The following is a 24,557-nucleotide window of genomic DNA, read 5'->3' on the forward strand; positions in this document are numbered from 1 at the left end:
CTGCCACATTGGTCCCTATGATAGGATTTTGCTAGCTGTTGATAAATATGGATAAAAACTGGAAAGAACTTCCAAATACATCAGTATGTAAACTAAGAGAGAGAAATGCTGCAAGGAGACATGCAGCAGATAGTAGATTATTAGCATGTAATAAACTCTCTTTTAGTACTTTTCCTTCTCCAGAGAAACTAGATTAAAAGTATTTTGTTCTGTCATGAATCTTATTAGCTATCCATATGTTGATCAGCTCAATCATATTATCTACAATAGTTCATGCAGAGAAAAAAAATAATTAGAAATGGATGCAAATGCAGTATGCTATGCCTGTTTTTCTCAAGAATGATGTTATGGGTATGTTTCCAAAAATGTAGAAGCTTTAGTAATATTATACCTGTGTAGATCTTCTAGACTGTCTTGCTTGCCTGGATCTAGCTTTTCTTTGGGACTCGGACTCTTCATCCCGTACTGGAGTGAGGTATGATCTAAGGAGTTAATTACAAACAAAATTGGCACATAATTTTTGCACAAATTTATTAAATGGTCAACATCCCGCTCCAACATGACAGACTGAAAATCAAGGCAGTCAGAAGAAAATATTTAACTATATAGGACAGAATACATTTTATGTAATCTTGATGATCTACTTATTCATCAAGACAGCAGCCTTAGAACTCAATTAAAACACCCAGACATTTCCTGCTTAATTTAGATTTCTTTTTACCATTTTCTATAAATATAACTTCAGCTCTTTTGTTATAACACAGGGTTAGAAGACCTCAGAGATTCAGCCAGTTAGACATTTATACATCAAATATGTGCATATTAACTTTTAGCATAACTTGTAAGCTTTTGAAAAGGCCAAATGTACTCTTAATGCAGAAAACCGAATGATATCATCAGTTTCACCAGAAATTAAGAATCCCTGAGGAGGTGGTGACCCTATTTTCATATGAATCATCTACGTTTTGAGTAATTCAAGTCCCTTTGAAAAAAATGAGCTTAAAAATAAATCTTCATGAAATCCACAGAAATCCTGCAGAATAAGCAGGTAATTGTAATCAAAGAAAAAAGGTACTAGAGTAGACATACAAGGTCTGGACTCTTTTTAAAAAATTCTCTAATCCACTTAACAGGTAAAAAAACCAACAGGAGATACATACATGCACAAATGCATATATTTGTATATATGTAAACCCATAATTAAAGAAATTATTAGTTTTTAATACATTTGTTGATTTTCAATGGCAGAATATTCTGGGAAGCTGCTATAATTTCACAGTTTTTAAATCCTTGGCTTAACTAAAAATTAAAAAAAAGTGGAAAAAAAAAGATTTGAAAAATGTGATATCAAAGGGGTTCTAAAGGCTGCTTAAAACCTCTCTGAGCTTCTTTAGATCAGATTCTACAATATTTTCTGATTGTCTCTTTTTATTTATCATTGGTTAAGGATAGTTAAGAATCACTGGCTAAGGATTCAATAAATAGCTAGTGATTATGCCATCAGCTATTAACACCTAAATAATCTATGTAAGGAACGAGCAGTTTGGTCACCTAATAACATATTTGGTAGCCTTAGCACATGCTATAAAGAGTTCTGAAACAATCATAAGAGTTTAAAACTTCATTTACACATACCTATGGATTACAACCTCTGCACTACCCCATTAAAATACCTAACAACTAATTGCTATACTTAAAAATGTTGAAACAACTCCCATCTTACGGCGTATCTTAAAAACCCCACACTATGTAAATTTGATTTCCTTATCCGGGTCTCTTGCAAACAGTATTTTTGATTGACTTTCCATTTCCCAAAAGCTCTAGGCTGTATCCACATAAGGAAAAGGGTGCTTGTGAGGCTGCTTAAGTTAACTTGACCTGAACCACCACCTATCCAGGAGAGCTTGACTGCAGAGCAGGTGTCATCATTAGGGTTTAAAATTGCTACAAACTGTTTCCCATAAGTTGCCTTTTAGTAACTGCTGTACCTACACCCACCTTCCAATAAATCTGAAATACTTTAAATTGCACTAAAAGAAAATGAAGTCTCAACTTTTCAGGCGCACTTTGCAGCTCCAGTCAAGAGTAGAAAGTGCTCTTCCCTAACACCCTTTGTATGCACCACACACAGCTACCTATGCTGCATTATTCATGATACAAAGACCTAGAGACTCAAGTTTGTTATTTCCTTCCCTGTTTCTCTAAACCAATCCTAAAAATAAAGGATATAACTTCTTCAGCTACTCCAAAAGAATGCACCATTACATGCTTCATTAATAAAGTACATTATGATATATCTTTACTTTTCAACTACCTTTGAAATACTTTTCCAAACATACTTTCTAAATATACAATTTCAGTCTATAAACAGATTAACGAACTTCATTACTTAAGAAAATATACAGTATATAATATTTCATATACATTTATTTTTTCATGTGCATAGAAACATATGTAGATACACACACATATCTATCTGTATATATACAGATAGATATGCTTGTGCCCATATTTAGAGCACAACATTCTCAAATGCATGCAGCAATTATTCAAATTTTGATTTCTAAGATTCATGGATATGCTAATATGCCACAGACTGCATCTGCAAAGGTATATTGCACAATCAGCCCAGTCAGAGAAAACCACAGAATTTCAGGCCAACTGCAGGTATCTAAAACATATGTAGTATATGCACATTGGTATACACACACTAGTGGGAGCAAACGAGACAGCAAAAGCCTAATCCTAATTTTCCTTGCCTTTCTAGCTGATACAAGACTGAAATAGCATTTGCATTTTAGAATTTGAACTACTTTGAATTATTTTTGAGAAAACGTGCATTTTGTTGGTTATGCTTTTAACTTGTTAGGTTTGGTTCAAATTTCACTATAGAAAATGCAGGTTCTGACTACAGTAATTCTTGAAATGGACTGTTAGCACATGTGGACCCCTCCTGAATCATGGTGGGGAATAATAAAAACATAATCCACATATCATAGAAGTTTTTTCATGTCATTTTTGGGTAGGAAGGAAGACTACAGAAAACAGACTAGCCTAATTAGACCTCTATAAGGAATCTTTAAATGCTGCTGCCTTAAGTGAACCAAAACAATGCAATTTTCTTCTGTAATAAGGAACAGCTTCATTACCTCCGTGAACATATAGAGATACACATAACTGGCACTGATACAGAAAGTACATTTTGGAACTACTACAGGAGCAACACAGAAATCTGAACTTGCATTTCAGCAGGAAGGTTAAAGGATAAACATTTATAAATATCCAGAAAAAGAAGAACAAGGGAAAGATAACAGGAATAACTAATCTTTTGAAATCTTATATTTGCTTCCATAAATAGAAGGAAACAACCCTATATGGAAACAAATATACACCAATCTTAACTCATCCTTCATATAACTGTAAACACAAACCCCCACCATATTCTTAAAATAAGATTTACATCAGCTTCTTACTCAATCTTCATACTGAGTATCTCTTAAAGCATTGCATTTAAAATTGTATGACTGTTTCAAGTAGAGGAGATCCTAAATCATGCAATGAAATAAACAGAATGTGTTTGGTTTGATACTCTCTTCTCAGTAATGTCAGGCATACAAAATGATTGAAAAAATGCTATGCTCTGACTTAGCAGCATACTGCCAATGGTACACTACCTCAATCAGCAGTAATGTAGTTGTAGCAATTAATTAATTAATTACTCATTTTATTATTTTTAATTCAGTGTTTTTACAGAGTTCCATTACTGGTATTTTTAAGAGGTCTCATTTAATCTGTTAAGAGAAATATAAATCTGAAAATATCATACACCATATGAGAACCCAAGGCCAGTCAAAAACATACAATATCAAAGTTCAAATTTCATGAATGGTGTCTACTAGTACTAAGCTCTTAGATAAACTGAGGTACCAGTTGTTTCAATACACAGCAAGAAAACATTGCTTTACACACTGTACTGTTCACATCTGTGGTAACCAACACATTCCTTTAAACAATAAAAAAAAAGTATAATTTTGTGTAAGAGCAACGTTACTCTTAGGACCTTTACACACCTCCGTCTCTCCCTGACCTCTGATGTTGAGGACACAGTGCCAGAAGTAGCTGTAGTCATGGCTGTGGTAGTGGCTGCAGCATTTACAACAGATGGTGCAACAGGAACGGTCACTGCTGTAGGAACACTGTCCTTTTCTTTCTCAGTACTATCCTCAGCCCACAAACGGTTTGAGGTACTACAGCATAACAAGCAGCAACACAAAAAAAGAGAAAAGGAAACAGCTAAACAATGAAAGCACTTTACTAAACAACTAATAACATGTAAATTGAGGGATGGATTTTTTTTTTTAAAGAAGCAAACTGAGAAATGTCTCTACTATGAAAGCCCAGATTGAGCTATGAAATTGAATAAATTAAGAATTAGCAGTTCACAATAATTGAACTTTTATTCTTCAGACCCTTCTAACATTTGATTTATTCTTTTATACCAACATGGCTTTCATGTTACAGTAGGAAGCCATTCACAATTTTTGAGCCAAATTGTATGAAATCAAAACAAATTTAACAGGAAAGTGAAAAAATCCAGAGCCCCAGGATCTACTAAACAAGAACGCATGCACATACATAAGCACACAGTAGACCTGACAAAAAAAAAAAAAAAAAGGAAGAAAACGTCCAGGTGCCATTACCTGCTTTGTACACCTGCTGAAGTAGAACCCGCTGTACTCTTCGCAGTAGTGTTTGTGCTGGCAGGCAGCGTTTTCTGAAGACCAGCAGAAGAGGTAACTGTTGATGCAGTACTTGGAACATTAGAACTTATCAAATCATCTTGTCTTCTACCAAAGGAGCCACTGAAGGAGAGACATGTACAATGGCTGCATTTATTACTTATATTTACTCATTAAAATATCGCCAAGCTGTGAATCATCTATTAAATTTCTGTCCATGTATTCTGTGCCTTGGTTGAGTCTTGGAAACTTCTGGTGCAAAAGAAGTACTTTTTGCATTGTTCCCTTGGCTAGGACTTTTAATTTATGACTTCGGAGGGCAGCAGAGGTGTCCCTTAGTCCTGACCATTTCTTCACCAAAGAGGATAAAGAATGGAATCTCACTCGTTTATGTAAGAATGTCTTGATCACATCTACTAACGTATTCATATAGGGCCCCCAATGTCCCATTTTTAAACTGCTGTTTCACCCACACTGAATACCTCAGAAAATGCAGAACCTGATTGCACAGCTTGTCAGGAAAGAAAATGTCATCAATATCACTCCTCTTATAATTTGAAAGCAATTAAATATACTGGCCCATTTTTTAAAAATCTTTAGTCATTCCTAGGAAGAATAACCTCCCCCTCAGGTTCTTCCCTTGCTCTTCAAGTTATAAAGCAGACCCAGTAGTTTACAAGAAATAAATATGCATTATGCTGTATGAGATAGCCTGGTTACTGATAATATCAATGTCAAGACTCAAAAAACACCAAGAATGTATCATGTACATCAGAAGCACGTACCAATATGCAGCTTAGTTATTTGACTCTTTTCTTTGATCTATTCATTTTAGCTATTTTTGCCCCATTAATTACAATGAAGAATTTGACTCAAATAGCTACACTGAAACTACACAAAGCAGCAAAGTTAAAGATGTATATATGTGTAGCATATGATTCCTCCTGAGGAAATTCTGCAAGTTAGGAACCAGCACACTGAGAACTATTCTCATATTTTCATAATTTACTTTGCATTCAAATAAATTTTATGTATTCCATGATGATGACACTCAGCACAGGTATGGCTATAATTTACAATCAAGAACAGCAGTCTAACACCTCCAAGACTGTCATGCATTAACCAGAATACAACCGTGTTTTCCCCCTTTTCATATATCAAGCAGAATTATTTCTATTGTAATATTTTAAACAATTATCTCTTACTACTGAACTCATCTGGAAACGGTCAAATGAACCCCAAACTAGAAAAAGAAAGTATCTAACTTTAATTACATAGTTTAAAATCAGAACAACCACTGCATCAGCATACAACTGCATGTTTAAAACCAGCACAATGATTGCATTGCTCCATATGAACAGGGCAATGTCACCATTCAATTTTAAACTGTCCTCACAAAATGATTCTGTACTTGTTAACTTTTAAGGCTATATTGATTAAAAATAATAAAGAAGAGAAAATCCCACACCTTCTTTGATAACTTGTGTTTAATGATGTAGGACCTTCATTCAAACTGTTTTTCTTGACATCTTCCTCCCATTTTCTCCTGGTGTAGGAACTGCCACCACGTATTGAACTAGCAGAAGAATCCCTGTAAAAGAGATTTTAGTTTGGCAAACCCACATTAAAGATGGCTGTTCTTGATGTGAGCTGAACAAGAGCTTCAAATTAAAATCCTGGATAACACAATTAAAATAAACATAACTGAATAAGGAGTAAAATTGCTTTTATGGACAATCATTTTCAAGCCTCTGTGGAAAGATACTATATTGATACTAACATAATTAAAAACATAAAAAGCAGCATCAAAAGAAAACTGCTAAAGAGGATTTAATCAACATGAAATCAGTTGTTGGTTTTTATCTGTGGTCATTGCTGGCTTTGTTTTCTCAAAAAAGAAACAAGATGTTTTTCTGTTTGCTTCTGAGATTATCCAGTGCAATAAGCGAAACTTACTTGGGTTTCTTAATGGCTGATTTGATGCAATTTTTCATTCTTTGATGTTATAAGAAGTTTAAAAGCTGACAAGCTTTTAGAACTCATGACACTGTAAGACCAGTGTAACTAGGCTTGCAGTAGCCATTCCTGAGGGGTCTGACATGTATCACTAGCAGACATGACTTCAGTCACAAGGAATTTCCAGACTATTGCTGCAGTTTATAGCAGCAAGGAATAACCTTGCAAAAATCTACTTAGAAAAACTATCCTGAAAACTGACATGCAAAACCTGAATTTCTAATAAAATGTCAGCTCAAGATCTGAAGTTCGGACAGTAGGAAGAATAAAACATGTCTTTCACAAAACTATGTATCAGGCAACCTGATACAACTGGCACATCAAGGACACAAATAGACTTCAACACTGAAGAAAAACTTAATCTCTTTGTTACAAGCAATAACATATTCTAAGGAATAAAACTGAATGAAATATTTATTCCAATCTTAAGGTACCATCCAGCAAAGATACCTTTGGAGAACAAGAGGTTTTTAGAAGTAGAATTAAAAAACAAAACAAAACACACAAAACCAAAAAAAACCAAACAAACAAAAAAAACCAAAAAAAACCCAAAAAAAACCCAAAAAAACAAAAAAAAAAACAAAAAAAAAAAACAAAAAAAAAAAAAAACCAACCAACCAAAACAAAACACCCCCAAAAACCCCCCAAAAAATAAAAACATAAAAACTGAAACAATAATAATCTCTCTATAAGGAAACGAAAACAAATTCAGCCTCAAAGAATATACAAATGGAGAAAATGACAGCACAAACAGAAACTCCAAATTTCTCCCTTACAGAAACACAGATTAAAAAACACTTGAGCACGTAAAAGGAGAAATGCTAGCAAATTACACTGAGCTTTAGGGGAGTGTGAGATCTGAAATATCCCTGAAATATCTGGAATTCTGTTTTGAAATGGAATTTGTCACCCAGAGACTAAAGTTAAGCAATTTCCTGCAGGCATAAGAAAAGGCAGTATTTATCTTCTGTTTGCATTGAAACAAACAGCACTCAAGAAGAGCAGTGAAGACATTTCTCTTCAGATATTAAGAGATTATAAATCTTACAGATAAGGATTACAACAGCACACTTTGAGCAATCAAAAGATTTTCAGTTCAGGTCATGCAGCATTCATCTATCTAGATATGATCCAACCAAAACCAAGGCATTATGGAGATCTCCAAGTTTTGTACAATGCATTCTACAGTAACTGCAGAGAACATCCTTGGAGAACCTCAATAAAGGAGGAGTGAAAAACAGGAAGGTTCTGACTCTATAAATATGCCGTGAAAGTACCCCAAATCCTAACAGGTAGCAAGCCTATTCACCTAACTATTTGTTTCTTTTATTCTGAGAGCTACAGAAACAATAGCAGCAAAGAAAGTAAAGATCTCCAAAAGATAATGAAAGGCCAACATGTAAACAAGCAAAGTAGAAGAATTGCTATCTAACCTATGATTCCTGTATTGCTGCTGCACAATATGGTTTTAAGTGAAGTCCATAAGAAACACATCACATTATCATAATCAAATGTAATAATGCAGCTCAGTAGCAGTACTTTGCGACTCAAGACAAAGCAGTAAAATACTTTTAGCACCCTTCAATAGTTTAAAAGTTTAGAACATCATAATTTGAATTTTATTTTTTTTCTTTCCCAAGAAGACAACACTCTTCACTGAGTTCTGCTCTTGCCATAGAATAATTTGGACTCTACAAAAGGTTATTATAATTGACAAGATCAAAAACCTTCAGGAAATGGACTGCCATATGAATTAGCATAATCTATACAGCCAGATAATGCTGTAAATTAGCACTGTTTTAAAACATGTAAGTTTGCCAGTCACTCTAAAGTCTTATTTAAATTTTATATTAAAAAACCCCAAAACTTCAGAGTCACCTGTTTTCTTTTTCATCAATGTCAGAGGTACTGGCCAGCCGTCTTGGTATTGTAGGTGCAACATATGCAAGTCGAGTTCCTTTTCCATCTTTCTCCTGAAAGACATTAGGTTTTTGTTAATTGTTACTGTTACTGATTATTTTGTCTGGAAAATTATCATTATGCCAACTCCAGCTCTATTTATTGTGACCCAATTACACAAATGAGTTTTAAGCTTTAGTTAAATATAATAAAAGACAACAACAGGAAAAGAAAACTGCTAATGTTTCCATTTTAGTGATGCTAATAACTTATTTCTCTTTTTTTTGCCTTGCTCCTATACAATTCCAACAGTGATTCCTGGTTCGGTAAAAAGCAACTGGTTTGGTACTTTTATATAGTACAGTACATTATTATTCTTAATCTTTAAATCATACAAACATTTGTACTTGAAATAGAACCTCAAGTTCTATTTTGTTCGGCTACCTGAACAACACTTGGTTTAGTGTATCCATGTTTACTTACAGAATCAATTTTTGAAAATAAAAAGTCACTACAAAATGAAAATGAATACAGAAGAGACTTCTTTCATTTATAAGATTCTTTTAGCATCATTCTCCAAGTGATGTGAAAGCTATCAAATCTCCGATGTTCCCAAATTGTAAAAAATTACTACTAGCTTTGCAAGTCCTATGGGATTAAATGCCAGACCTATCTACCAGGTCACCAGACGCTGAAGGACACTCCGAGAGATACTACAAAGAAGCTCTGTAATTTACCTTTTTTGAATTTTAGTAAAGAACAGACGTGTACTACGATCTTACTTCTATAATACATCATTACCATCTATACTAAGAAATGCGTATGAATTCCTCAAAATGTTGTTTTATCCTGAAAATTATTACCTTTTCTTTGTTGTCCAGCGAAGAGGAAAGTCTAGGACTTGATGCTGAACGCATAACACCTGCAGAGTCCTTTTCTTTCTGAGCTTCTTTGGAAGCAGTAATCTCTGCAAGTGCACCATAACTACCAGTTTTTCTAAGACCCAACCTCCATGAAGCAGGAGATTCATCTTTCCTCTCTTCATCTTTGGGAGAAACCTTGGTTGTAGATGTTGGAAACTATAAAACACATGAAAATGAATTGCCATTATTAATTTCTGTTATCTGTAGTAATTCATGCTCCTTGCAAAGATTTGAGAACACAACTGTTTTTAATAATCGCAAGTGCTGAATTCGTAGGGAAGTTGTAGTGAGAGGTAACCTATACACTTTTCTCTTGAATTAGTCAATGAGATCAGAAATGTAAGACCGGACAAGGAATACCACTCCTATAAAAGTTAGCTTACAAAAACCCACACTTTGTAATACACGCTGTGAACTTGAGATAAAAACTTAAAAACATGCAAATCTGGTATTAACATTTTGATTAAATATGTTATTTTGCAACCTGTACATAAACCTGTGCACACAAGAACCTCACCATAGATTTTTCACTCTTATTGGGCACAAGAACAATGCCAGTTTTGCGCAAGCCCTGCCTCCATGATGCAGGATCTACTGACTCCACGACAGGCATGATAGGAGGAATGAAATCATACTGAAGCCAATTAAGACAAGACAAAGATGAAGATTGAAAGGAAGGAAAATAGAAACAAAAGGTTGTTTTAACACCGTATAGTTTGCTCCTAGGTTTATATTAAGTAACTCTTCATTACAATATAAAATACCAAAAAAGCAGTAAGACACTTAAAACATTAGTAATAGATTACAACTAAATGTAACACAGCATGTGCCAGAGACAGAATTACATCTTGCACAGAAAAGAACAACAAAGCCTGTGACCTTACAAGGTCCCTGGCCTAAATCGTCACACTGTTGAGAATACTGGAAGATTTGCACTACATACCCCTTATCTTCTTAGCATGTATCATTCATACCCCTGAATCACATCCCATGCTAGTGTAGCTATCTTCCCAAATTTGCCTTACCTTTAGTACCTGCAGTCAGAGAGCAGCATGACTGAAAGCAATGTAGACTGAAGGAAACCTGACTTCTAGTTTAGTATACTGCATCTGCACCCCTTGGTTTGGACATCTATGATGTAAAAGCAGAAGTGCAGCTACAGCAGATCAGATGGTGCGGACCCAAAAAGGCAGGTGCAAGATCACACACAGAGTGCTGCTTTACCTTCATAGGTAAAAACAGATTAAAATGTTTTTGTTTACTAATAGGAGCTGTAACTGCTCCTTTAGATCACATGTATCTGCTATGTTATAAGACAATAATTTTGATATGATGAGCATTTATTTTGTAGCTACAGAAGGCCCTGAGCTTTTCACACAGTAATAGGAAGATAACTTCAGTTTACTTTTAGCCTGCACTTTTTACCTAGAAGACCAAAATACAGACCATTAATTTTTGCATAACAAAATTACAAGTGTATTGATGATTTGTAGAAGGTTATAATTCAGCTTCAAATCAAGCTTACTTCCTCTCTTAAGAAAATATCCCCTCATATCATTAAACCACATACCTGCACCTGTTACATTAAAGTATACTTTGTAAGATGAATCACTGGTAGATTCTACTGTGAATATGGAATATAATCCCAGTAAGCTCCCAGAAGCAAAATACACTTTATACTATTCTCCAGGTAGTATGTCTTTCCTCTCTACTGTGGCTGCAGTATATCATGGTTACCTTTTTCCTGAATGTGCTTTTCAGATTCATCAGCAGAGGGGTACATTTTGATGATGATGTGTATAGGAAAGTTATAATGAATGACAAATGAAGATTTACTGCTTTACTATCCAGTTTGCTCTGATATTCTAGAAGGTTGACTTACATGTTGCCTTCTGACTATGCATTATTATCTACTGTAATTTCTTTCCCCGGGCATACCTATCTTCCCCTTGCCAAGTAAAACTCAAGTTCATCCAAATTAACTTTTTCTGTAAAGTTACAAGCTGTAAAAGTTTCCAGCATGCAATATGGCTTTGCTAGTGTGGCTTTGAGCTGTGCATTGAATAAATTATGTCCCTATTATCTAGCTCTTCCATGAGGTCCTAATCATATTAAAACAGGGTTGACCCACACCACTTTCTACTTCTTGTTTCAGGTATAATTTTCAACTTTTGTACCAAAGCATTCACTGAATACTTCAAGGGACTCCTAAAAGTCACACAGTCACGCCTGCCTCCCTTGAATCAAGTGTATCAGAAATACAGGCACAGACAGAGACTAGAACTGTAGATTCTAGGAGTTCTGGAGGAGTCTGACACAGAAAAGACTTTCAAAAGGTGAAGTTTAGCTTCAGAAAAAACAAGAACTCCACTCACTGTGCAACAGAATTTTTCTTTTTTAGAAGGATTTTACATTCAGCTATTTCATAGTTCTGTATTTTAGGTCCCTGTTCAGAATTAAATTTTAAAAAATCATAAGTTTCTGGAGAAGAACAGAAAGTATTTTAAGAATTTGTGCATATTTTTATCAACTCACTGGTTAACCAAATCTACTACTTACACTTGCATCAAGAAAGATATACTTACACAGAAAGAAGAAAGAGAAAATCATAAGACTGTGATATAATAGAAAATAAAGAGGTATTTTCTTTTACCTTCTTAACAGGTGATGTAGGTGCCCCTTGGCCACCAGCTACTGAAGGCGCCGTCACAGCCACTGATGCTGATTGTGTACTTGTGGTATTTGCATTATTAGCTGCCAAGGTTTTGGTTTTATCTGCAAAATATTTTAAAATACAAGATTTTAATCTTCATTTTTCATTCACAATTTCATCACCTTTACAACACCAAGCTGAATTTCTATCCAACAAATTTTACAGTTAACTTTACAACCAGCATTTTATCATTTATTCCTCAGTGTTTTCTTCTTCACTCCCAATTTATATCTTAGCTAGGTCCACCTTTTTTTTCTAAAAGGTTGCGCATGTAACAAATTTTTTTTGTGTTCATCAAGTGTTACCACTCAGATGCAGAGACAGACACACGGAATCATTCAGGTTCAAAGTGACTCAGGAGATCACCTAATTCAACCTTCTGCTCATAGGAGGGTTGATATTGCCTATGAATCAGGTTGCTCAAGGTTTTGATGAGTCACATCTTGGAAACCTCTGGAGACAGAGATTTCAGTATCCCCATGCAGCGTGCACTTTAGTAGCTGGCTAATGACCATAAAAACTGTAACAGTAGGAGATATGTTAGCATCTCATCTGATCTCATTAAAGCATATAAATATCTCAAAGGCAGGTGTTCAGGATGGTGCCAGATTCTTTTTGGTGGTGTCCAACAACAGGACAAGGAGCAATAGCCATGAACTAAAATACAAGAAGTTCCACTTCAGCATGAGGAAGAACACTGAGCATGGCAGAGCACTGGAAGAGGCTGCCCAGGGAGGTCATGGAATCTCCCTCTCTGGAGACATTCAAAACCCACCCGGACGCTTTTGCGTGTAACCTGCTCTAGGTCACCTTGCCTTGGCAGGGGAAGTTGGACTTGTTGACTTCCAGAGCTCCCTTCCTACCCTGACTATCCTTTGATTCTGTGATTCTGTAATAGCTAATTCAAACTACAGAAGGCAGGTGCCAACTCAAGGCGAAACATTCTCTGATAACTATGCTTGTTTGAGTTCAGAGAACTAATTAACTGTACAGAGAACCCCATTGGGAATTCTGGTCACTAGAATGAGATGAGGCAGGGACTTGCCTCCCAGAACACCAATTTTCCATTTGCATCATTCCCTCTTTGTCCCTTGTTTTTCTCACCTACATTTCACAGTCTACCCACCTACTCTCTTCTGCTTTGTTCAAATTCCTTCTTCTGTCTACGGTTTATGAACCCTAACCCTTCTCACAAACACACAGAAAATGTCACAGCTGAGATCCAACAACTGCTGTCACTGCTTTTGCTTGAGCTTCATAATGTTACACCTTGCTCCTGTTTCACGTATTGAAACTGCACATTCTTTGGGCTCAGATGTTGCTTCCTATTTATTAGTGCAGTACAAAGCAGCACGGGGTTCAAGCCCCAAAAAATGATTTTTGTTTTATATAAACACATCTTTCCGTCTATGTGACCCATACAGCCCATACGAGCAATTAATTTAGAAAGTATGCCAAGTTTTCATGCAGTGTTCTCACGACCAACATTTAAATTCAATAAAGCACTAATCGACAATTAGAAATTGTGTAATCCATGGTATTGATGTTACACACTTGTTTCAGTTATGGACATAGTTGAATAGATGTTTTGGATGTTAGTTATTCAGTAAACAAATACAAACAGGTTACATGACCACCAGCCCTTAATGAAAAGTTCTTTTTAAACAGAAGTGAAGAAAAATGGCAGTAAAATTCTAGGTGACAAAAAGCTGAACGAGGCAATGTGGACTGATAGTATGATTTGAAATGATGCACAGGCAGAACTGATAGAAATTTGTGAGTAATACATCTTTAAAATGTACAGAAAAAGTTTTCAGGAAGAAGAAAAATGGATTTTTCACAACTCTATTCTAAAATTGTATCTAGAACAGCAAGAACATAGTTGCATGCATGACTGACCTGAGATGGACTAACTTTAAAAAAAAAAGTTAAAGTATGTCAAAAAAAGTAAGTTACAAAAACCAAACCGAGGAAAATTTTATTTTTTATCTTGTTTCTCTGTCCTTTGCAATAAACTACTTTAATACTCATATTTCCCTTCTTGGTCTTACAGACAGAAGTGTATTTATTTTTAAGCTATATTTTCATGTAACCAATGAAACAAAAATATAGGAAAACATTTTAATTATCCCAAAAGATTAGAAATCACCATTTCCAGTACTTTAGAATACTGAACACTGTTAACGTATTTCACAATCAGAATGCTCCTTATAATAAGATTTTTCACTAGAAAAATCTTTCACTAACTTAAGCTGAATAATGGTAAAAAAAGGTAAAGTAAAATCTTGGAACTTAAGAGATGTAACTCTACAGGGAAAAGCTTAAAGTGTATCTTGCCAAATAAAGTATGATAAAGCCTTGTTGATATTAAAACCCCCGAAGTTTACATAAATTAATTCTTGTGTCACAGTCAAATTTTCCTGGCACAAACTACTGGCAGTGAAGGGAACACAGTTACCAGAGTCATAAAGTTCAGCAGACATTACAGTCAGCTCAGTGACAGAGAAATTACTACAGGTTATATATTACAAGTAGCTTGAGTTTAACAAAGCTCAGTAAATAATGGATGCAAGTACACTAAGGTAAAAGTGCAATTACAAAGCTTGCCAGACACTTTTTTTTCAGCTTCACACTGAAATGCTGGATTATTTCAAACTACCAAAAAAAAAAAAAAAAAAAAAAAAAAAAAAAAAAAAAAAAAAAAAAAAAAAAATTAAACCATAATAGAAAGTTTGGTTTCACAAGTTATTTTTACTTCTACCTGCATTAAATGCTTGTGATAGATTGGCTAGCTCTAAAATACCATCTTATTCTTATCTTTACAGGTGAAGAAATTAGAATGTATTAAAATGAAAACAGACAGCTCACCAAAAACAGTTGCTTATTTTAAAAAGTTTAAATACAAAATATTAATAAGCTACTTCTAATGAGATCCATGTCTATGTGTTATGCTGCTGCATTGCAATTTTAATATTCTTTACTGAGATTGAACATGCATCTTTAAACATTAATCGCCAGACACATGTTTTCTGGTTTGAAAGGAAAAGACACTACTCTGTTCTTGTATCAGTACCTGCTACTCTGATAGTTCCAGAAAAAAACAACCCACTAATTCCACTTCTCAAGAGAGAAATAGAGAGTAATGTGCATACAATGCTAAACTTTTCAAAGAGCATTTCTCTTGAACTGAACTTAAGTATGAAGTAACAGGTAACATTAAAATAACACCTTTAAAAGTTTATCTCAGTACACACTGAAAATAAATGCACTACTACTTTATGAATACCTGAGCCAGATTAATTGGTAATTACTTCAAGATGATAAAGACAAATGAGAATGTTTGCACTTCTGTTGATCCAATCTCTATATCAGTTCTACAAACAAATACTGCTAAGAAGTCTTACTCTTTAATTTGATCTTCTAACTTTTTCAATGTTTCTGACATGCTACTTCAGGCTTATATTATTTTATCTATCTAATTAAAAGCACCAATTTGTTAAGCAGCCAATCAAGTAAGCTGGTTAATAGCTTTAACCTAAGTGGCTATCAGTAAAAGACTGGTATCCATTTGATACATCTGTTATAACTTTACTTTAGACATATATAAACTTACTTTAAAATAACTGGAAACTTAGTGGAATACAGAATAATAAGTGAAATGTGACATACTTAACTCTGTATCATGTGATATTAAATGAGTAAATGTGTAAATACTTCATGAAATGCAATGCTCCAAATAACATACCTGTCTCTGCTTCAGATTCTGAGTCATCATCCTCTTCCTCTTCACTAGAACAACTGGATTCATCCTTCTTTCCTTCTTCTTCTTCATCTGCTTTCTCTTGCTCCAGAGACTCTATACTAGATGCATTCTTTTCTTGCTCCATAATCAGCGTCTCCTTACTGAGTTTGAAAAGAGAAGTATTTATTAAGTACTGAAAAATTTACTAAAGCCTGTTAAGCAGGACTTTGTGGCAGCTTACAAAGTCATCTTTCTAAAGACTTCATATTTTTTTCTATTTTTACTTACTTTTTAAATGTTTTCTGTGTCTGATTATTGTCCAGGTTGGCTGTGGATTCAATTAGGGGAGATTTCTTTTCACGTTTTTCACTATGAAGCTTCAAAACATAGAATGATGCAGTTTAATTGTTAGAATGGCATCAGTGTGACAAAACTACAAATGGTGGCGAATCTCTAAATACTACAAACAACAGAATGTGTATAAACTTCCAAGGTATGAATGTTCAAAGCTCTGAAAACCTTAGAAACTGTTATTCCAACTAAGATGACCATTGCTGATACTTCAGATCATAAAATGCCCACTGAACAAGGCAAGCTGTAGATTGTCTTTTTTCTTCCAGGGCTTTTTTGGTCACCTTAGGTGACCAAGTAAGGGCAGCTTTTGAGATGACTGTGGCATCACCGGAATTGAAAACTTTGGTTTTAATCTATATGCTGCCCTGAGTTGGATACCATAATCCTATGTATATTAAAATAGAACATATATATATATATGTATATATATGTATATATATGTATATATGTATATGTATATGTATATATGTATATTTGCATATGCATAAGGCCTACCAGATTCTGCTTCTTTTGTAACTCTTCTAAATATCCTAGAATATCTTCATCTGCCACATCAAACGCCGTCTGACCCTGGAGAAGGGGAAGAAGTAAAACACCACAATTGTGCAACAGAATTTAAATGTATTGGACTATGATGTCTTCTCATCACATGATGATGCAGGTTAAGGAGAACATTTAGAGAGAGAAATTGGAAAATACGAATCAAGCTCTACTGCAAACTGTTAGTCTGTCAGTACTTGAAAACAATTCTGCAATATTCCTTTTTTCGGGGGGGAAGGGCGGGGACTTCAAACAAAAACATTTATACCTGATGAGTAAACACATTTTTAAGTGATAAAGACATGACAATAAAACTTTATTGTCATTTAAAGGAAAAACAGAACACTATGAATGAAAAGTAGATTGATGAATATAGTCTCACAGTATTAGTGCCAAACAACTGTTCACAATGGCAGTTGAATGGATGGATCCTGAGCATTTCAGTATCCTGCCCATTTCAGACTATCATATACAGCTTGATTTTTTAAGTTTTAATGAGTTATGGGAGTTACACTAAATTTAAGCAGTCATGCTTAAATTCAAGCACATATTACAACAAAACTGTATTTTACAATTTACATTCTATTTTGTAAAAGATGTGCTACGACCACTTGTTATTTCTCCTTAGTGTATGATTTCCATGGGACATATACTCGAAGGCTGGAATCTAGGCAAAGTCCTATATTCACTGGCATAAACGCAGCTGCACCAACATGCTGGGTGGACTTACTGAAATGTTGTGGGGATCATGACAAGATCAAACTAGGAAGTACTTCTGTACAACAACCAGTAATAAAACCAGAACTCATTTAATAAATAAGTGGCCACAGCAGCTTATAAAAATAATGAAAGGTGTTCCTGTTCGTCTGTACTTATTTCAGTTTCTCAAAATGTTAACTAAAGGCAAACTTATTCCTAATTACGCTGTGAAGACTATCTTAACTGGTCAGAAAGGATGAGCCTTTAAACCACTAATTCTGATCACACAGCAGAAGCATGTGGACCTTTTAACAAGCATAACTCAAAACATCTTGAGGTCTTCTGCCATGTGGACTATTATCACAAGTTTATATTTGCATTATAACTACAGTTTTTCATTGTGGCATTCTAGTTTTAGGTACTATTACCAACTATAGACTAACTATGACCACAAAAAAATCACTTTGCAGAAAACTGCTGTAGTTGGAAGGTTACATCTTAAACCCAAATCTGCAACAGTTGATACCTGAAGTCAGGTGCCTAATCAATAATTGCTGCATTCTCTGAGATGCTAAGCACATACAACTGAAACCAAATCCAGAGTTTTCAATCCTCAGATCTCCAAAAGCAAAAATGCTTACTAGCTTACTTAAAAACAGGCAAAACTTTCCTAGCTTGCAGAGACAAGTCAATACACACACAAAAAAAACCCCCAGCTGACATCTCTCTATGCCTCCTTTTTTCTTACTCTTGTAGTGGATTCGAACATACTTTTATAATGTACGACATCCACATTACCACAACCCCAGTAAAAAATCTAACACATAAACTGGAAGCAGAACAGAATCTATCTGTAAAACAAACTACGAGAAGAATGACCTCAGCACTTACATGGCTGAATGAAAAAGTTTGGATCCTTTTGATGGTTATGTGAACTCATGAACATGTGTCTACTGGGAGCAAGATCAGCAAGCTACACAGGCCATTGCATAAAGTCAAAGAAACAGAGCTTAGGAAGCATTCAGGTTATGTCCAGGGGGACCAGAGTTGCCTACAATTTTCTTCCACCACACCCAAATCAGCATAATATAGTGACAACTCTTTAATATACCAAAAGCTGATTCTAGGAGTTAAAACACTAGCCAAAGGCATCATCATCATCTTCAGAGATCAAATGAAAGCCTGAATGCAATCCATCAAGTCACTAATTTTGTACCTCTGAAACGTCAACAAACTTTTTCAATCGTGAATTTCAATGTCAAAGATTGAATGGATCATTGAATACAGAACTAAGTATAAAGTTGGCCTAGAAATTAATTTAGACAATCAGAGAATTTAGTTCTGAACACAACCATGCTGTTTTGACAACACATGCATTATATAAAGCTCCACGTACAGTAAACAGCAGTTTACCATCACTTTTCTTACCCTGGCTTCTAAAGTCACTTTAGAGACCAGAACTTTGTATCTTGACAAGGATTACATAAAAATCCTACCACTTTGTTGACAGCCTCCATATCACATAGGTTTTCCACTAAAATGCGACATGCTTCTTCTTTACCCCAGTGAGCAGCAGCATGAAGTGGTGTCCAGCCATCATAATCTTTAATATTTACATCGTAGTGAGCCTGTATTAAAAGCCTGCAGAAATTAAAAGAAATAAATCTTGACACTGTTGACAGGGATAAATAAATTTTCATAAAAACTGTAAAACTGCTTTCTGGTAATATCTTCCTCCTTTTTTCTCATAGACATTTTCGTTGGACTACTGATAATTGATTACTTGTCCTAGAAAGATCTGCCTTTTCATTGTTTAGCAGGTGTGTGTATATATATTTAAAGGAAAATTGAAGAAAAACAGTCTTTTCCATTTTCTTCGTTATTCACTTCCTCTCCAAAGACCATTCTTTCTATAATTAGATATTCTTTGCTGTAGATGCAGTAATAGGCAAAAGGCTTTTAAAGGAAAAAAAGTTATAAAATGTTAAAAATTGTTAGACAAAGTGTTCTTATTAGAAAACTATTAGAACTTCCTTCCATTCCAAAATTAGCTGCTTGAAACTTTCATTTCCTGTCATTAACTTTTTGCAAAAATCCAGTGTTTACATGCTTCAACTGTTCTGTGAAAAGGAGCAGAGTTTCTCAAAGAGAGGACCTGCTGTTCTCCATGCAGCACTCACACTCATCACGTTCTCCGGTGAGCATCAAAGCAACAAAGGACACTTAACCTAACAAGTTTTTCTTATATTAAAGAGCTAAGAGCTCTCTGAATCACTGTCCATAATTGTTAAAAATCACATAAGAACAAAACAGTCTTTTCAAAATATTCTCTCAGTTTCTCAAGAGCCAATATACTTATAGTAATATCCTGCAATGAGTCAACTTTCTCATATGCCCAGCTGCAAATCTTGCAGTCTTGCATCCAATGCAGAGCACACATTTTTGATAATTTGAAGCAATCACAAAAATTTCCTGCACATATGTTTTGCCTCTCCTAGGAGAAGTACACAGATGGGACTACAAAAAAGGTAATAACTGAGGGAGCTAAAAAATACCCGAACAGTTACAGATACGACTCCCTTATAGACACCTGCTACTCTAAAACAAAATTTACTCCTTTCCAACAGAATAATTCGTCTTCATCATGTTGAAGCATCAGGGTTTTTGGAAACAGAACTCCCATTTAATAAATTGCTCTGCAGACCTTAAAGGCATCAATACTCACAGTCAGGATGTGTGCTCATTTTCACTCATGTTACAGTTTGTAAGTGCTCCTAGTACTGCTAAAGCAGTCAAATAAATTTACAATCACGTTAAAGCAATGTATTACTAATTACACTTTACTGTAATAAAAGTGGAGCTTTAATGAAAAAGAAATCAAATATGTTACAATATGTATTGATATTACATTAATGAAAAGCTGTGAATTAGGGGACACCTGAAGCCTAAAGCTTTCCAGGGAAGATTTCAAGAGTCACGATTTTTAAAAACATTAGCAAAACACAAAATTAAATTATCTGGTTTTTAGGTGGAAAAACTTTAAGCCTGGATTACAAACTCTGCTTTATGCATGGAAACAAATAAGACGTCTTGAAAATATGCACCAACTAGGATGCTAACTGGCATTATAAAAAAGTCTTAAGCTTGTTTACATAGCTGGCTTTAGAAACAGGGCAAGTTTTTTATCAACTTTCTTCTCTTAAGTAAGTATTCAGGCTCAACATGTATACTGTTATTCATATTTTGAATGACTTAGAATAGAAAGCTAACAACATCATGATTTATGAGTGCTTGAAAACATAAAATCAAGCTTTGAGAATAGATTGCTCTACAGAGACTGGGATTTTCAAGATACACTCCCTAAAAGTTAGAAGTGCCCAATTCCAAGCAACATTACATCAAGACAATAAAATATGAAAAAGTTAAACCACACTTACTTTAAGACTTCTGTATAGCCCTTAGCAGCAGCCACATGAAGTGCTGTACCACCAGATTTTGCATGCCTGACATCATTTATATGGCCGCTGTTGAGCCATTGTCTTGCATCTCTGAGCATTATTCGTTCTTCTTCTTTTCGAGCTGATTCTATATCAACCCCTAATTCAGACAGGGAGGGGGAGAGGGGAAGGACAGACATGAAATATTTTAATTCATATACTCAATTATGTAACAGATTTTTTGCCACATTTATATGATATGGGAAAATAAAACCGTAACAATCTGAATAATGTTCAGAGTTAGATATTAATATTTTTTGGAAGATGAATTCCAAGGTTATGGAAACATCCAATATTGTAAGACAGCTTGCATAACGTCTTTTTAACAAAAGGAGGGGCCATGTGGAAAAAGGATTATAAATAAATAATAATAGAAATCAATTTACTAAAACTCTTCAAAGTCATTCTTTTAAGAAGGTCTACCACCACACTAATAACCACTGAAGTGACTTGCTAAAAAAAAAAAAAAAGAAAAACTCTATTTTAATTTTCTAAGCATCAAAAAATAAAGTCCGTGTTGACATATCTGCATACAGTAGAAAACTGCTGAAGTAGTTTTACAAACAGATATCTATGGGAAGAGAAATCTTGCTTATTAACACTGATGACAAGATGGAGCTGTATCTTTTATACTTTCTAAGCATTGCTGGTTTGTCTCCTATCACTGTGAATCACAAACCTTATATACAAATAGACAACACTTTGGATATTGCACTTCATAGCTCTACTAAAAAACCACCAGAAACACTGAAAAGTTTTTACAGTATGTCTCACCAAAAAAAACAAAACAAAACAAAAAAAAATCATACACTGATGGAAAGGGAGAAACACAGTCTACCATCAGAACACCTCCAAGTATATGCATCAGGTTAAACAAATGGAAATATGTTCCAGACCCTGAATGGGTAATGCAAACACATTATTTGCAAGCATTTTTGTCATTACTACTAAAGAACATAGCAGGAAAGAGATCTTGAAAAGAACTATGCATGAGGATAATTCTATCTATGACGGCCGAACGGTGACAATGCGTAAGGAAAAGCAATTTAGAAACTGTGATCACCAAGAGCACAAATTGTATCTGGGTTGACCTCTATCAGAAAACCAGTGGCCCAGCCTTCAAGAAAATGTTTTTATGTGTATGATTTCTCTAATCTTACACACTGGTATGCAGGGACTTGGGAGGTATATCCTGCAAAACTTTATGCTAAAGACGATCAAAAGATAAAATTTCACTTAGTTCCATAAAGTAATTGAAGCTAGTTAAACAGTCAGTGTTCTGAGGACTCAACTGAACTCCCAGACTCATTCAATTAATTGACTAGCACAACCATTTTAATCTTGACAACTTAGGTAAAAAATGAATAGAATTACATTTTATCAGAAACTGATGAAAACCATAATCTGGATGTTGAGTCTCCAAGATGCAGGAAGACCTACAAGGCTGTTGAAGGACTCAGCAGAGGAAAAAGCTGAAAAGCATTCCAATTCTGACAAATACGAAGAGTGAAGAGCAGCAACTCTGAATCAGCAACACACTGATAGTCACATCTTCACAATCCTCAGAAAGCTCCTTCCTACATGTTGATATGTGCATTACTGCAAACCGTAACTTCATGGGCCTGAGCATCTGCTTGCCTTTCAGAATGATACAGCAGTGATCAGCAGATCCTGGGACAATACTCTAGAGTATTTACACGTCAGTCTTACCTGCAAAACACTGCTATGTAAATAAGTACTGTATATTTGATCATCTCTTAGTCACATTTATGACCATTCCCCTTTTGTACGCTCAAAGTCCAACTGTGAATCCTTATCAGCATGAGTAACCTTCTCCACCTGAAGAATCTGAAAAAATTCCGATCAGTGTAAAACTGTTCATGTACATAGCTGTTTGCTCTGAGGCACTTTTGTACAAAGGAAGAACAGAGAAAAAACTGATTCCAGACCCTGATTTTGTGAGCTTCTAATGGGTCATATCTAAGCTTACTTTCCAAGAGGCCTCAAGACCCAGGTTATGTCAAAATAGCAATGCTTTTGCAGAAAAAGTAACTCCTGCTCAATGCAAACTTCCATTAATATCATGAACTATTGCATTTCTGAAGCCCAAACAAAATATAATGGTAGAGGACTAATGGCTGTATCAATACATAATTTTATAAGACAGTAAATTTCTGGTCATATTTCAAAGAAGTAAGTACCAGAATCTTGCCAATCTAAATAAAACATTCCACATTAATAAGTGGCGTGAAAATGGGAATTAAACTTTGTGTCACAAAAGAAAAGCTGTGCCCTGAGATAAATACAATTCCCATTATTAACTAGAGAAATGGAATGTAAACAGCCTTTATTATACCTTGTATGGGCCTTTCTCCTTCCTTTTGTTTTCCAGACTCTACCAAGACACCAGGGGAAAAGAAAATGCTCATCATCTGTTTCCAAGCCTTTCTCCCGACGGCCCATAGATGGCAATGCGCTGCCTCCCTGCTCAGCCTCAGCCACAGCACTCGCTCGCACCACCAGTGCTTAACCTCTCTGGCAGCCTAACAACTTAAATCATTATTAATTTATTAATAAATGCTTCCACTTTTTTTTTCTGATCAACAAGTGTTACTCAACAGCCCCAAACAGGTTTGAAAACAGTGTGCCGTTCAGTGAGCATTTAATGAAAATTCAGCATAAATTTAACTGCTGAATCATTGTTTCAGGACGACTCAGCCATATAAAGGCATGTTTTATAGATACTGCAGGGAAGATCAACCCACTTTTTACTTCATGAAGTGAATGTTTATATACAAATGTAATAGTTCGCATTTTATCCACATAAACAAATCTGACTTAAGCAGTACATCTGTGAGAGTCTCGTTACATTACCTATAATTAAGAATGAGGAACATGTGTTTCTCCTTGGAACAGGAGTGACCATTCTGACAGTTACTGAATAAATAGCAACCACGCTGAACCCCTGATTCACCTCATATCACCTCTCCCCACTAACTCACCTCCTGAGAATGTTTCCTATAATTCAAAATAACTGCTTAAGCAGTTAAAAATAATTTTAAGAGGACATCTGATGATTAGCTAAAAAAAAATCACTTCAAACCATTATACTTAACCCCACTCAAGCCCTGAGGAGAGACAACATTTAAAACTGACCAGGGCTGGCCAGGACTAAAGCCACATCTCTTTCAAGTCGGCTGGTTTCCACCAGTGCAAATGAAAACTTTACTGGTAAAAGACAACTTCCACAACTCTGTGTTGAAACACTGCCGAGTAGAAACACAACAGGTTACACTGATAAACTAAATAATGTTTTTGATGAAGCTAAATGATTTTGAGGATTGCAGTGGCCCCTTATATATACAGAGGATTCACCAATGCAAAAGATATTAAAAGTCATATGGAGGAACAATAAAACAAGTCCTAGAAGAAGCG

The 24,557-nt window shown here is 35.1% G+C and overlaps 1 protein-coding gene across 6 annotated transcripts in view; it reads right to left on the reverse strand.

The window, feature by feature from the left end:
* PPP1R12A (protein phosphatase 1 regulatory subunit 12A) overlaps positions 1-24,557 on the reverse strand; it is a 113,362-nt gene that overhangs the window by 23,687 nt on the left and 65,118 nt on the right. For 3 of the 6 annotated variants that reach the window (XM_066183300.1, XM_066183302.1, XM_066183301.1), the window contains exons 4-15: positions 21,063-21,222; positions 19,122-19,266; positions 16,882-16,956; positions 16,321-16,409; positions 16,036-16,193; positions 12,231-12,352; positions 9,518-9,733; positions 8,634-8,728; positions 6,208-6,330; positions 4,701-4,862; positions 4,071-4,247; positions 392-482 (exon numbers count right to left, since the gene is read on the reverse strand). In XM_066183300.1, the coding sequence (XP_066039397.1) occupies positions 392-482; positions 4,071-4,247; positions 4,701-4,862; positions 6,208-6,330; positions 8,634-8,728; positions 9,518-9,733; positions 12,231-12,352; positions 16,036-16,193; positions 16,321-16,409; positions 16,882-16,956; positions 19,122-19,266; positions 21,063-21,222 (1,613 nt within the window). The remainder of the gene's footprint in view (positions 1-391; positions 483-4,070; positions 4,248-4,700; positions 4,863-6,207; positions 6,331-8,633; positions 8,729-9,517; positions 9,734-12,230; positions 12,353-16,035; positions 16,194-16,320; positions 16,410-16,881; positions 16,957-19,121; positions 19,267-21,062; positions 21,223-24,557) is intronic. The other 3 variants (XM_066183303.1, XM_066183305.1, XM_066183304.1) reach the window with 2 other exon arrangements.

This window comes from Chamaea fasciata, unplaced genomic scaffold, assembly GCF_029207755.1.
Source record: "Chamaea fasciata isolate MVZ Bird 193981 ecotype frontalis unplaced genomic scaffold, bChaFas1.0.hap1 SCAF_5, whole genome shotgun sequence".
Lineage (NCBI taxonomy): Eukaryota > Metazoa > Chordata > Aves > Passeriformes > Sylviidae > Chamaea > Chamaea fasciata.